Genomic DNA, 15,143 nt, shown 5'->3' on the forward strand with positions numbered 1-15,143 from the left:
AATTTTAATAATAGATAATTTTAATAATAGAATAATAATTTTGTTTTGAGTAATATATACCTTCTGCCAAAAAGTGTTCGGATTTTGTAAATAAAACACACAAATTTAAATTTTATTCCAAATTTATTTTATCTCCTTCAAAATATGCTCCTTCTGAAACGATACACATATGCCAACGGTTAACCCAATCTTCCATACACTTTTCGTAGGCCCGTGAAGGTATGGCTTTTAGTTCCTTTAGCGAATTCTCTTTTACCGATTCAATCGACGCAAAACGCTTACCACGAAGGAGCAAATTAAGTTTCGGAAACAGGAAAAAGTCGTACGGATCCAGATCTGGCAAATATGGTGCCTGAGCGATGACAGTGATGCCGTATTTGGTCAAAAAATCGCGTACAACAAGAATTTTCCATAACAAAAATCGCTAAATGCACTTGAGGTAGTCTCACATTAACAGCTGCTGTAAACAAACTAATTGACAGACGGCGCTCAAATTTGTACCATATGTAAAGAAAGGGTGAACCAACATAACAAAAACAAATAACAAAATCCGGATACTTTTTGAGGGGAAGGTAAATACTAAATTCATTAATGCATCCTTCACCGTTTGAAAGATCAATAAGTAAGCGTGTGCGATTTTTATAGCTGTGGGAAAAAATATCTATTTTATTTACATTTGGTGCAATGCATATACATAATTACAGAGACATGATTTGCAGTATATTAGGATTTGAATAATAACTGTCAGTCACTTTCAACTCGCAATCACATATGAAATTCAAAAACTATTGATTCGATTCAACTCGAACCGCAATGCAATAACATTCGTAATTAATATAATAAAATATGGAATTTCAAATTGTAAAATATCTTAAATTATTTGACATGGATGAGCACAGCCAACCAATTTGAAAATGATTTCGTATATATATATATATATATATAACCATATCTATGTAAATATTTTTTGTGGTGTTTTGAAATTGAACGAAATTACTGCTGCGGTTAACGAAAACTGCCATTGCAAGTATGTAAGGATATGGATTAAATTTATTTTATTTACCCAGGCTATGTTCCTATTAGTTTCGGAGTCAGACTTCTCATTTTATTTTTAATAATTTTGTTAATGTAATTTTATGTTAAAAAAAGTTAGATTTGAAAAGTTTGTGGCAAAAAATGTACTTTTTCAATTTTAGTTGCAAAACTAATTAAACTTTTTATCGTTGCTGCTCTTCCTTAACTTGCTTGCATTGTGAATTTTTTTTACACAATTTCGCATTATTTTGTAAAATTTTCATTTCCCGTTCTTAGTTTTTCTTTCTCCATTTATTGTCAATTGCCTCAATCCATAAATTGATAATTTGTTGCGCAAATTTTTTGTTCAAATTTATTATCAATCAGTTTTTAATAGTCACTTTGTTAATGAAATGTTAAGCAGGACAGCATAACTGCACGACAATACGACGATACCACGATACCACGATACGACGACACGATGGCAGGACGGTAGAACGGCGGGATGGCAGGACGATAGGACGACAGGATTATGTTGCAAAGGATGCGAGTTGCAATCCTGCTGCCGTTGTCAATTCGGCAGTCATAGTCGTTGGAAACCCTTCAATATCAGTCAATATATTGTCATTTAAATTGGTGGCATCCTTTTGGACATTTTTGCATGATGGACAGATTGAAGAGAGAAATCAGCTCCTTGCAAAAGTTTTTCTGTGCGCGCATAAAATTATTAAAACATTAAGGACAATAGTTTCCTTTTTTTGAAATTTTTTCATTTTAGTTTTGCCCTTGTAATGTGATTTCTGTAAAATTATTACAAATTTTCCATTTGTAAATTATTATAAAAGTTTTTACTGATTGTATATTTTATGTCATTTTACTTTTGTGATGTCAATTAAAAGTTAGCAAAGTTAAGAACTGAAAAGAGGTACTACGAATCTGACGATGATGCACTTCGAATCCGACAATAGAATACATCAGGGACTTAAAGCTAAAAATCTTACAGAAACCTACAAACAAGTGGTAAGTATTTATTTTTCTTAAAAACAACTGAACTCTTCTCGAACTCTATCTGGCATCACACCAAACTAAAAATCTTTAACTCGAGCATCAAGTCAATCCTTCTTTATAGATAATAATAAATACATCGGTGTAAATACACCAAAGAAATAATAATAATAATAAAATTGTTAACTAGTAATAAACACATCAAATATATCATCAAATTTGAAGTTCAAGTTAAAGTAGTCATCCTTCAGAGAGAATACTGAAATAATAGTATTACTTGTCATAGATTCCCATAAATGTTAAATGATCTTCAACAAGCCGTCTATAAAATGAGTAGCAGGTTAATCTCGAAATACAAAAAAGTAGTACGGGGATAGTACGGGGAAAGTCAACCACCTAAACAGGTCACACTTGGGTGGCTTAAGAACATAGACCTAACTTTTCCTGGAATCACAATCACTGACTGCCGGTTCGGATAGTGACCGAATCTAAACTTTTTCAAATTTACTTTCTAGTCATATGGATTATTTTTAGTTTTTCTAATTTCACATCAAGCCATGACTGAAATTTTTTATTCCACTAATTTATACATAAGCCATGTAAACAATCATCATAAAAGAAGGATTAAACATTAAACATTGGATTAATCATCACATATTAAAATATACTTAAAGTTAGCAGAGGAAATTAAAGGCAATCATTCTATCTAGCAGTTGTAACGTTTGCTGGAGTAAGGATTAGACATAACTGTAGACACTGTCCTTGAAAGCAGACAGACTAAAATACATTTATACAGTTTTGAATGTGATAAAAATGCTTATTTGTGAACTACTCGATGAGAAACCGAAGAGGCATCGAAGAGGGCATATTTTGTAGTGCAACTCCTGAAATTGTTAAACCCCCTGCACACAATCACTCAAACGCTCAAACGCGCAAGCCAAACGCAATCAAACATGCCTGTTCATGTCCGTGCGTAAGCTGAATACATTGTGTATTTGCTGTGTGTATCCGTACTTTTATACTCGCTTGTTTGCATGTTTGTTTGTTAGTTTGATTGTTTGTTTGATTGTCTGTTTCCCGATGGTTGATTGCCTTCGTTGAGTGAGAGCTAAGCAGCTAAGCAGCTAAGCACTGTCCTTGAAAGCAGACAGACTAAAATACATTTATACAGTTTTGAATGTGATAAAAATGCTTATTTGTGAACCACTCGAAGAGAAACCGAAAAGGCATCGAAGAGGGCACATTTTGTAGTGCAACTCCTGAAATTGTTAAGCCCCCTGCACACAATCACTCAAACGCTCAAACGCGCAAGCCAAACGCAATCAAACATGCCTGTTCATGTCCGTGCGTAAGCTGAATACATTGTGTATTTGCTGTGTGTATCCGTACTTTTATACTCGCTTGTTTGCATGTTTGGTTGTTAGTTTGATTGTTTGTTTGATTGTCTGTTTCCCGATGGTTGATTGCCTTCGTTGAGTGAGAGCTAAGCAGCTAAGCAGCTAAGAGTGAGAGCTGCATAATCCCCACTGGCATCAACTGCACATGCGGTTGCTGTAAATTTAATGAGATTTCTGTCAAATTAATTTCCGGTTATGATTAGATTTTCGTTAATAGCAATTTGTGGTTTTCAACGAAACATATGCGCAATCCTACAAACAAAATAAATAGATACTAAACCATATGCCAAACATAGATACACACACATACAAACACACAAACACACAAACATACATACATACAAAAACACGCATTTACGCACATTTGCACGCATTATTAGTCTAATACATATTGTATGCATTGAAATAAATATTAAACTGCATTTCAGGCAATTGCATCAACACTTTTGATGGATGCATCTGCACAGCTATCTACGGCTGTTACTGGATGTTGGATGTGACTGATAGGTTCGAAGTATGAGTGATTGTGTGGGTGTGAATTTGAATGCAGTTGTTAGTTGAGGAATGAATAATTAATTTTGTAAAGTGATTGCCATTTTCGCCTTTTGCATTTAATTAAACGCTCCTGGCACCTTTTTAACACTTGCAATTCTTTAATTTTATACAATTCTATTTAAAATTTAGTTTTAGTATTATTTAACTACTTTTTACTTAAATTAACAAACAAATTTGTTCTTTTATTTTTTTAAAAACTATTATAATTTTATTAATATAAAACTAAGATAAATTGGTTGAACAATACCTGAACAACAGTTTTACAAAAAGAAATGGAGTTATTGTGACCTGAAATCAGAGTATCTTCTAGACAGTAGATATATTCAAAGACAAAAAATCAATTCGTATTGAAAACTTCATAATAGATGATACCATTTGACTTAATATTGTAGATATGCAGATAATTTTCGTTTTAGAAATGCTGATGTTCTGCACTGGACCACTCGACGTTCGATGATACCAGTTACTTTGCTTATAAGCACTGCTATTGCTAGATCTAACAAAAAAACTTAGAAAAGAATCATATGTAATAATAGATAAAAGGCTTATCACCGCATTAGAAAAGTATTGCATTTCTAATGAACAATTAATGAAAGCATTTTCAGTTCCGCTTAAACCTTTAAGAACCTTCAAAGAATTTACTAGAAATTCAAATTCTTTCAAACGTAAATGCTTTCGTCTGATAAACAAGTTAATAAATCATTTTTCGCATTTCACAAGTTAAAAAAGCTATTAACGTCAATAGTAATCAATAATTATTTAACAATTAAATGCACATTTACAGATAAAAAACGATTTATAATAAAAATTAAATAAGTCTCGTAAAATTCTAGGTATTCGTAAGCACTATAATATACTGACTATATTAAACTTAATTAAGCATTCAACAGTTGAAATTTTTTTTTAACATATATAATGAGTTAGTTCTACTCAAAACAGGAAATATAGTGTATTTATATATGACATGTGAGTTTACATACATATGCGCTCGTGAAATTAGATACACAAATATAGAATTAGACTCAACCGGAATCAGTTGCGCAACTGAAGACAAAATATTTTTTTTCTAAATAGACAAGCCTGGTTGCATAGTCAAACCCATCATTACGTATAAACCGCATTTAGGCTTGGCTCAGGTATCTAATATACATATAATAGAGATAGTCTTATATAGAGAATGAATATCATTACAGGTCATGGGGTCAATTCAAATTGAGTTCAATTAGTTTAAAAGCAATTAAAATGCAAAAGGCATGCTTACACTTTCTATTATTTTTTCACACGAAAGTATTCTCAATTAAGATATTTATATTGAATATTATTTACTAGGTGAAATTACTATTGTAGATTGTAGATATAATACATATGCAAAGATGAATATCTGCACACAAAAGATTTCCTAATTTCAACCTTGCAAACTTTCCCTTCAGATTTGATCGAATCGTATACTCGTATATAGGTATATGTAAATATAAATTAATTTAATATTAAATTTCTTTAAATCTGAAAAGTAATTTAAATTACGTTTAAATAATTTTCGTTGAAGTAATCGTTAAACGAAGTTGAAAATTTATATTTGCATTTAATGATTTAAATTAATAGTTTACATTCAAGTGAGATCTAACTTTAATCATTCATTAAAAATCCACCTTAAGTACATATGGTATTGCATCTGTTCTTTAAAAGATATTTGGGAACAAACACCGAAAAGTAACAAAAGCGAAAGGTGGCGTTAAGATTTGATACTGAAGTACAAAATGTTGTACATATATTTGTCAAATTATCATATATAATATCATAAACATTTAAGAGATCAGGCATAGCTTTTAAAATTAAGGATTTGAGTTAAGCAGATGACCACTGACTGATGTCTCGCACTTTACTTAAACCCAGAGCTGCCGCCTTTGTCTGCATCATTGACAAAATGATGAAAAAATCGGTGCGACCAAATATCTTAAACTCATCAAAAAGAGAACTGTGCTTTGAAATACTTGCTATATGTGTGCTCACCGCTATCGAAAACGTAAATGAATCATTGTTGAACGATCTGAAGTAATGCACTGGTAGACATAATTAACCAGACAGTCATCACAACTCTAAAAGTGGAGTTGAAAACAAAAATCTCTTTAACATAAAATTTAACATTCAGTCGTTGTAGAAATCTTTTTCCGTGATGGGTTAAGCAAACTCAGTTATCTATACACAGTCAGATTAGATTAGTGTGGGAATCGGCCCAACTGCAGGTCTGTTAAAATGCATATTAAGCTTTCACTCAGTTCACGGCATTTTTTCTACGTCATAAACTTCATCGTAATAAATATTCTCCATAAGGAAGTTTAAATTTAATAATACAACAATAATTTTCTAGGTCATGCGTATCTAAAACAATTATATTCTATAAAATATTCTATTCTATATAATATGAAAAGATATTTGTTTACTACGAAGGGTGCCATATGAGAACTTGATTTTGGCTATAACTAACTTATTGTGACGGATGTAGTCGGTAACGGATTATTACCAAGTATTTATGAACAACCACAGCCTATTAATAACCGCACATTAAAAAAAATTCTTAAATATTTTAGATATTTGTATACCTGTTATAAAAATATATATATGACTAATTCATTTAGAATGTTAGAATAGAATTCTCATAAAAAATAGTTCCATTCGTAAACAAAGACTCATCAGATTCCATAAAAAAGTAATAAATAAAATAAAGGTGATAAACTCGCAGATACATTTTTCTATTGTTATCTGCTGTGAAGTAGTAGAAGTAATTGCAGTCAAGATTTGATTCACCAACAAACTGAAATTTTTTATATGGTATCTTCACAAACAAACTAAAATTTTTTATATGGTATCTTCATAATATTAAACTAGTAGTACTGACTTCGCGCGTAGCGTTTAAGGCTTCGCAATAATTTCATTTAAAATGGCAAGCAAATAATGCAGTACTGAAATATTGCGCGGTCACGTATGAATAAATAAATTTACTTTAATTCAATGAATTTATGCAGTTGCATATTCATCACTACGCATACAAATATTGAACAGTTTGAGTAACAACTCAGTTACTCTAACGGCTGCAGTTACAGTCATAATCACAGTTACAGTCACAGTCACAGTTACAATCACAGTCACAGTCATAGTTACAGTTACAGTTACAATCACAGTCACAGTTACAGTCACATTTACAGTTATAGTCACAGTTACAGTCACAGTTACAATCACAGTCACAGTCATAGTTACAGTTACAGTTACAGTCACAGTCACAGTCACAATTACAGTTGCACTCCATCATACATGTTTGGAAAACACATTTTTTCGAATTGGTAATAACAGCTGACAATGCATGAGATAAAAAGTGATTTCCAGAAAACGGAGTTCTTATCAAAATCTTGTTATCCGTTACTACTCGGTTCACTACTTGTAGAAATTATAGTACACAATGGTAGAACATATGCCCATTTTATGGACTGTGTCTGTTAGTTTCTTTGTCTGGTCAGCAGATTTCCAGCTGTGAAATGTGGTTTTAAGATTCTCACAAAGAGGCTAATTTAACAGTTGTTTTGTCTATACTAATGATCAGTCCGACAGTCCGAGTACTTATTCAAAATCCACTTCTTAAGTCAAACCTGTACAATCATAGAGAATACGCACAATTATTACTTCTTCATATAATTTCTGACAACTTCCATAATTACTATTGAATGGAATGCGCATAAATGAATGTATCTCTAAACACTATAGTATAACTATGGTGTCAATTTATATAGATAGGTTCGAGGTTCAAATCACACTAAGTCTTTAAACTCTTTTAAAAACTCCAAAAAATCTTTTGCAACTTTATTTTGGAACAGAAATACAAGTATTTCTTAAATTCGCAAACATATTTTCTAAAAAAATGTATATAGGGCTTTAGATCTATCTGTTATCACTAGAAACTCATAGGTTCAAACGTTGTACACATCCAGCCAAATTAATTTAACCTAACTAATCTAACTTAATTGAAAATAATGTTTTTCATATATAATTTTTAAAATTTATTGTAATAATTTTAAGTATGACAATAGACGAATTTCTTCCATTTTCCAATAAATCCGCATGGATTCAGAATAATTCTGTTTACGAGGTTTGTCTCGATTAGCTTAATAACTGACTGGACAGTGTCTAGGTCTACATTTAATTAAACAATACTTAAAAGAGTAAAAAGATATGTAACTCTTATATGTCTATATAATATTATATATATTTTCTTTTATATACTAAATAATATTTAATAAAATATTTTATTTTTTTTATAATTTTTACTACCTCATATACATTATTTATTTCTTGGACTTGGGCCTTACGAGTAGTAATTCAGTGTTCACTATTCAATGTGAATAAATACTGGATTTCAAACTGCTTTCTTAGATTGGTTAGTACAAATGAGATTGCTAAACAGGAATGCATAGAGACCACCTGATAATAGAACAAGGAATTGTCAAGTATAGATCAAGTATAGAAGGAAATATGGAGACGCCGTTGTTGCAAATACAAAAGCCGCTATGATCAAAGAAGTATAAATACTTGATAGGACTTAGGTTGGAAGTTGATCAATTCAAATGTAGATAATAAGATTTTCAACTTTTTCCATATTTTCCTTAAAGTTTCCCTAAACATATGTAGAGTTTTTTAATTTACACAACATTTTAAATAAATACATATGAGTATATATGAGTATATATATGAATATAAAGTAATAAAGTCATGTATGCATATGTATATATATATTAGTGTTTAAGTATTTTCTAGTCACTTGATCACAGAATAGGCTAAATGAAAATGAGTCACGCATAATAAATGTTCAAAATAATTACAATATTTAGATTTTTTATACATTATTTCAATATATAATTTTTGTATTTATTCAGATGCCTGTCATTATGATAATTAAATAAAAATAAACAGGAACATGACTCAGAATTATTAACTGTTTTCAAAAGATACACGAAGCAAACGATTTCAGATTATATATAATTCATATCGACCGAATTACTCAAACTTTTAATTGCTACACAGAAAATAATGTTTTATTGCAGAACATATTAATTTGATTGAGTTCAATTAATTAATTAAATGTTTTTGTTGGTATTGTAATTTAGAGTGAAGTTAAATTATGATTCACGTCAAATATTTTTGATTATTTTTTATAACTTTATTTTAACTCATATGCTTATAAAAAAAATACAATTTAACAGAATTAAAAAAACTTATGTAGTCGTATAGTTTATTCAGAGATACAAGATCTCTTACGCGATCTATATCCGAACCAACATGTAATGAAAAACGTTCAATATCTCACGAAATGATATGATTCACTGATTAATACTAATGTCGTGGAAAAAGTTCATGCCAATCGAGAATTATACAAATGCACTACTAATTGTTTAGAAAACAGAAGATCTCAAGTGCCCCATCATTCACACTTCTGGATTATATAGTAACACAATTAAGGCAAATAGCCTACAGACATACGTTTTGTCAGTCGAGAGATCAAGCTGTACCTCCCAATTGCTTACTGAGCCCATATAACTCTTATTCGTAATTGTAATTTCTCGTCTGATCTCCAGGTTTATATTGTTGTTAAAGAACTATTTATTTTGATAAATTAGTTTGCTCCTCTGTTGTGTGTCTTATCTTATCTGGAAACAATTCCAAGAGCAATTCTAATTAAATCGAAAGTTATTGCGAAGTTTGGCATTAATTGAAATCAGCTTCCAGATTAGCTTAGCTGACTTTCATTGGTAGTATATACTATATACTGAATCTTTAAAGTTCCTACAAGAAACATAGGGCCGAAATAAATAGCTGCCATTAAAATCTGTCAGATGCTATTAGCTTAATTTCACTCCACATCTCTTGGCTTCTACTCGTATTGGCCTTCATCAGGAAAAAAAATTACAAATCTAATAGGTCGCGATATATCGATATATCTATTCTATTAAACTATACATGTATATGTTGTTAAAACAGAATTCATGAGGTATATGAAAGTATAAGTATATATCAAGCAGATAATTAGTATTATTATTATAATGTACCGACACTGGTATGCTGACCTATTGTGGTAGAATATATAGATATATCTCATAATATAAAACTTAGTATCGCTTAAACAAATACCTACTAATTTATATTAAATGATTTATAAAAATATTTAATAATTTCTGAAAAAATGTTTCATATATAAAAATTTTTTTACAATAATTCGTCACATACATATATATAAAATACGCTGTTCTCTATAATTATTCAATAGACTATTGTACATACATATATATAATATATGTATTTTAGTAGAAACAACCAACATCTACTTTGTTCGACGGTCGTCACGCAACTGTCTCTTTTATTATTCTTTCTCTTAATTCTACCTTAGTTTACATGTGTATGCTTAATTCTATCTTATGACTACAATACTTATATACTATCATACATCTACAATACTTATACTACTACAACTCGGCCGTCCTGACCTCAAGGATCTCCTGATTCTTGATTTCTACTTTTAGACCTTAACGTTCTAGTGTTTTCATTATTATTAACATTTTTCTCTCTGTCATCTGACACCATAAATTTTCCAAACCACGGTTTCATATTTGAAGCTGCCCAAATACCTTTATACACCGCTTTAGAATGTTGAAACCCTTCTACATCTTCTATCACAAACCTATCGTTCCCAAGTAATTTTGTGATTTTATAAGGGCCTTTGAATTTAGGTATTAGTTTTTTTGAAACTCCGATATGAGTATCATAATTTCTTATCATAACATAATCACCTATCTTATATTTTGTCCCTTCTCTACGCTTCATATTCACAATTTTTTCATTATATTTTTGAGCTTTTTGTTGTTTTTCTTCTGCAACGAGTCGTAGCTGCTCTAAATTCCTTTCTGGTGCGTTTTGTTCAATATCTACTACGTTCTCTTTAAGGCTATCTATAACTTTCCCTTTTTGATTTACTCCAAATAACATAACGCTCGGATGTTCACCGATCATTCTATGAACTGTATTGTTCAGGGCATATTCAACTGTTTCTACAACTTTGTCCCAGCTTTGTTCTGACTGCGCACTTACTAACTTAGCTATCATAGGTTTTAGATTTCTGTTAACACGTTCTACTTGGCCGTTAGCTTGCGGAGATGCGGTGGCTATTTTTATGTGTTGAACGTTATTAGCATTTAAAAATGACTCGAATTCACCAGACGTAAAACATGACCCTCTATCTGAAATAATACACCTGGGTCTGCTATAAGCTCTAAAGTAATCGCATAATGCTTGCACCGCCTCCCTTGACTTTGTCGTTTTTGTTGGATAAAGCCTGACAAATTTAGTACACGCATCAACAACAACTAACAAGTGTTTCATAGAACACTTCTTTCCTTCAATCGGTCCAAAATGATCGATATGAACAACGTCAAAAGGACTTAATCCTTTCGGAATATTGTGTAAAAAACCTTCATGTCTACCACTTTTATCTGAAAAAGCAATACACTTTAAACAATTTTTTATATGAACGTCTACTTTTTTCTTCATGTTTGGAAACCAATAAGTTTTGGAAATTATTTCTATCGTTTTGTCAACCCCTACATGACCCATTTCATCATGATATTTGTGTAATACGTTTGATTCCATTATTTCAGGGACACAGAATAATAGGTTGTTGTTATTATTTTTTCTATAAACTATAACATTACGCATTTCATATGTTTTACTTTCTGCCTTTTCCAACTGCACCTTAAGAGCTTTTAACTTACTGTCCCTGTTCTGACATACTACTAAATCCTGTTCGAACGAATTTCCCTCTACTACTAATATATTTGTGCTTCTACTTAGCGCATCTACGTGTTGCATGTTCTTTCCTGACCTATGTTGTACCTCATAGTCATAATTCTGTAATTCCAATGCCCATCTGGCTATTCTTGGATTCAACTCTTTTTTTTGAAGTGTGAGTGTTAACGAATTGCAATCTGTAACTATCTTGAACTTTCGTCCCGTTAAGTACACTCGAAATCTTTCTAACGCATAAATTATGGCTAGTGTTTCTAGCTCAAAACTATGGTATTTTGACTCCGTATCTGTAGTTCTCTTGGAGAAAAAGAATACTGGATGCCATTTGTCATCTTTTTTTTTCTGCATTAATACAGCTCCAAACCCAATACTACTCGCGTCAGTATGTAACTCTGTCTTATCATTCGGATCAAATAAGGCAAGGATCGGTGATTCTACTAATTTTCCTTTCAGTGTTTCAAATGATGCTAACTCCTCGCTACCCATACTAAACCGTTTTTCTTTTCTGGTAAGATCATACAAAGGTTTGGCTATCATTGAAAAATTTTTTATAAATCTACGAAAATAAGAACATAACCCCAGAAAACTTTGTAGCTCGTGAGCATTTTTTGGCAACGGAAAATTTTTAACAGCCACCAACCCTTCGTCATCTGCTTGTATGCCTTCACCGGTTATCCTATACCCTAAATATTTAACGCTTCTGTATAAAAATTCACATTTGTCTAGTCTTAACTCCAAATTATTTTTTACTAGTCTCTTAAAGACTTCCTCTAAAGTGGCTAAATGTTCTTCTACACTTTCTGTTGCGATCATAATGTCGTCAAGATATATTATCACTTTATTAGTTTTAATCATATCAGCAAAAATTTTGTTTACAAATCTTTGAAACGTCGAAGGCGCGTTTTTCAAACCAAACGGCATTCTTAAAAATTCGTATTTACCTAACGGTGTAACAAAAGCTGTGTATTTAACAGCTTCTTTATCCATATACACATGAAAAAACCCATTTTTCAAATCCAATTTCGTAAACCATTTTTTGTTACCTAACTTGTCCAATAAATCATCTATCAAGGGCATTGGATAATTATCTTTTAATGTTACTTTGTTTAATGTACGATAATCGACACACATTCTTAATTCGCCTGTCTTTTTCTTCACTAACACAATTGGTGAAGAAAATTCTGACTCACTTTCCTTAATAATACCTTTGGACGTATAGTCATCTAACATTTTTTGTAACTCATCTTTTTCTGTATATGCAAGTCTTCTTGGGGAGTAATTAAATGGTTTAACATTATCTAAACTGATCTTCATTTCACACTTTATCTCGGGTTCTTTTGGACGCACTGGTGTCAGATAACATTTAGTAAATAACTCTTCTAACAACACTTTTGTTTTAAATGACACTTCTGGACCAATATTACATTTTTCTTTATGTTCATCATTTATATCGATTGCTAAAATACTTTCTTCAAAAGTTTTTGCATCGTCACAATTACTGTCATCACTTAATTTTATATTTTTTTGATATTTAAATCTACTGTTTTCTTTTGGCTGATCTTTACAACAATTTTTCCATATTATCTTTGCATTGCTTTTTCTTAAAAAATCTCTACCTAAGACTGCTTGGCTGCCCATAGAATCATCAGCAACTACATAAAATTTAATCATTACATTTTTTTTATTCAAAAATATCAAACAACTTATTTCTCCAACTATTTTTAATTTACTTTTATTAAGGCCAAAATATTCTACATTCGAAATTTCATTTAACTTTACCGCTTCCGGTACACAACATTTTTTCAAAAAACTAATTGGGCTGCCAGAGTCTATTAGGCATTCTAGAAATAAGGATACTTTATATAAGCCTATAATTGACATACGAAAATACCTTACATAATTATTTTGTTGTTCGTTGGCGTTGAATTTTTTACTGGGACAGACTGCAACCCGGTGTTCCAAACTACCGCATCCATAGCAAGCTCCGAATGGACGTTTCGGTTGACGACACTCAGCGGCAACATGCCCAGTATTACTGCAGTTAAAACATCTTAAGCCTTGCTTTACACGCCTTTCATTCGTCGACACTGTCCTAGCAGTATTTTGATTAACATCGCCAAACGCTGCTACCAATTTTTCTTTTGATTTGAACTGCTGCATTTTTGCAAGCATACGCAGTTGTGGATCACGTATTCCATCAACAATGTATTCAACTAACTCTTCTTCCGACATATTTATCAGTAATGATAAAACAATTTTATCGTTGTAATAATCAACAAATTTTTCATCATCGGACCACAAACGTGTTTCAAATTTGCGACGCAATTGAACAACACTCTCTTTTGAGCCAAATACGGAAATCATTTGTTCGATCAATATTTTACTGCTTTGTGTAAGAACATTTGGTGTAGAGTGGAGCCAATTTTGTACTCTACCTTTTGCTTTCGTTATAATAAGTGTTCGAACTACATTGTCTTCTAATTCGTAAGCTTTTTCTAACGCTTCAAGTTGCGTAACCCAAACATTAAAATTGTTACCATCGCATTCCGGTAAAAATTCTTTTAATATTATGAGCGGTACTTCTTTTCTTTGTACTGAATGTTTACATTCGCTTAAACTCGAAGTGTTTAATTGTAATTGAGTCATTTTCTTTGTCAATTCATTCTCTTTTTTAAACAGATCACGCTCTTTCTTAAGCAACTCAATTTCTTTTTGCATGAGTTGCATTTTTTTTATTTCTTCTTCTCTAATAGTAGTTTCTCTTTGCATTTTTGCTTCCTCTGTTTCTTTGTTATTCACTTCCTCCCTTACAATTTGATTTCGCTCGTTACTCACAATTTCACAATTTTGTACAACAGACTGCTCAACTGCTTCATCACATTCTGGCGTCACTGTTTTTTTTATGCTCATCGGCGCACACTCACTGCGAATATGCTGTGGCACTTTTGTTAAACGCGCAATCAACTGCGTTTTGTTTCCACTTACTTGCAACTTCAATTTTGTCAGCCAATTTTTTAGCTCCTCCACCGTTAGATCATCAAAACATAAAACGTCAGCTATGCCATCCATTCTTCACAGTTTTATATAAAAATTTTATATATATATATTTTATTACACACGGGCTTTAAAAAAAAATTTTTTTTTTTTTTTACTTGATCCCACTTCTGAATTTTAGTAGAAACAACCAACATCTACTTTGTTCGACGGTCGTCACGCAACTGTCTCTTTTATTATTCTTTCTCTTAATTCTACCTTAGTTTACATGTGTATGCTTAATTCTATCTTATGACTACAATACTTATATACTATCATACATCTACAATACTTATA

At 31.4% G+C, this 15,143-nt stretch overlaps 1 protein-coding gene across 1 annotated transcript; it reads right to left on the reverse strand.

Annotated features, from left to right (window-relative positions):
• Window positions 1-13,563: 13,563 nt before the first annotated feature.
• On the reverse strand, window positions 13,564-14,908 carry LOC119662741. Its single transcript, XM_038072484.1, has 2 exons — window positions 13,710-14,908; window positions 13,564-13,654 (listed from the first exon to the last, which is right to left on the reverse strand). The coding sequence occupies exons 1-2, from the start codon at window positions 14,880-14,882 to the stop codon at window positions 13,646-13,648; spliced, it is 1,182 nt and encodes a 393-aa protein (XP_037928412.1). The 5' UTR covers window positions 14,883-14,908; the 3' UTR covers window positions 13,564-13,645.
• Window positions 14,909-15,143: the final 235 nt, after the last annotated feature.

Source organism: Teleopsis dalmanni, chromosome X, assembly GCF_002237135.1.
Source record: "Teleopsis dalmanni isolate 2A chromosome X, ASM223713v2, whole genome shotgun sequence".
NCBI lineage: Eukaryota > Metazoa > Arthropoda > Insecta > Diptera > Diopsidae > Teleopsis > Teleopsis dalmanni.

What these genes read in the sequence shown, in the direction of transcription:
- LOC119662741 (XM_038072484.1), bottom strand. Translation starts at nt 14,882, where the DNA reads ATGGATGGCATAGCTGACGTTTTATGTTTTGATGATCTAACGGTGGAG.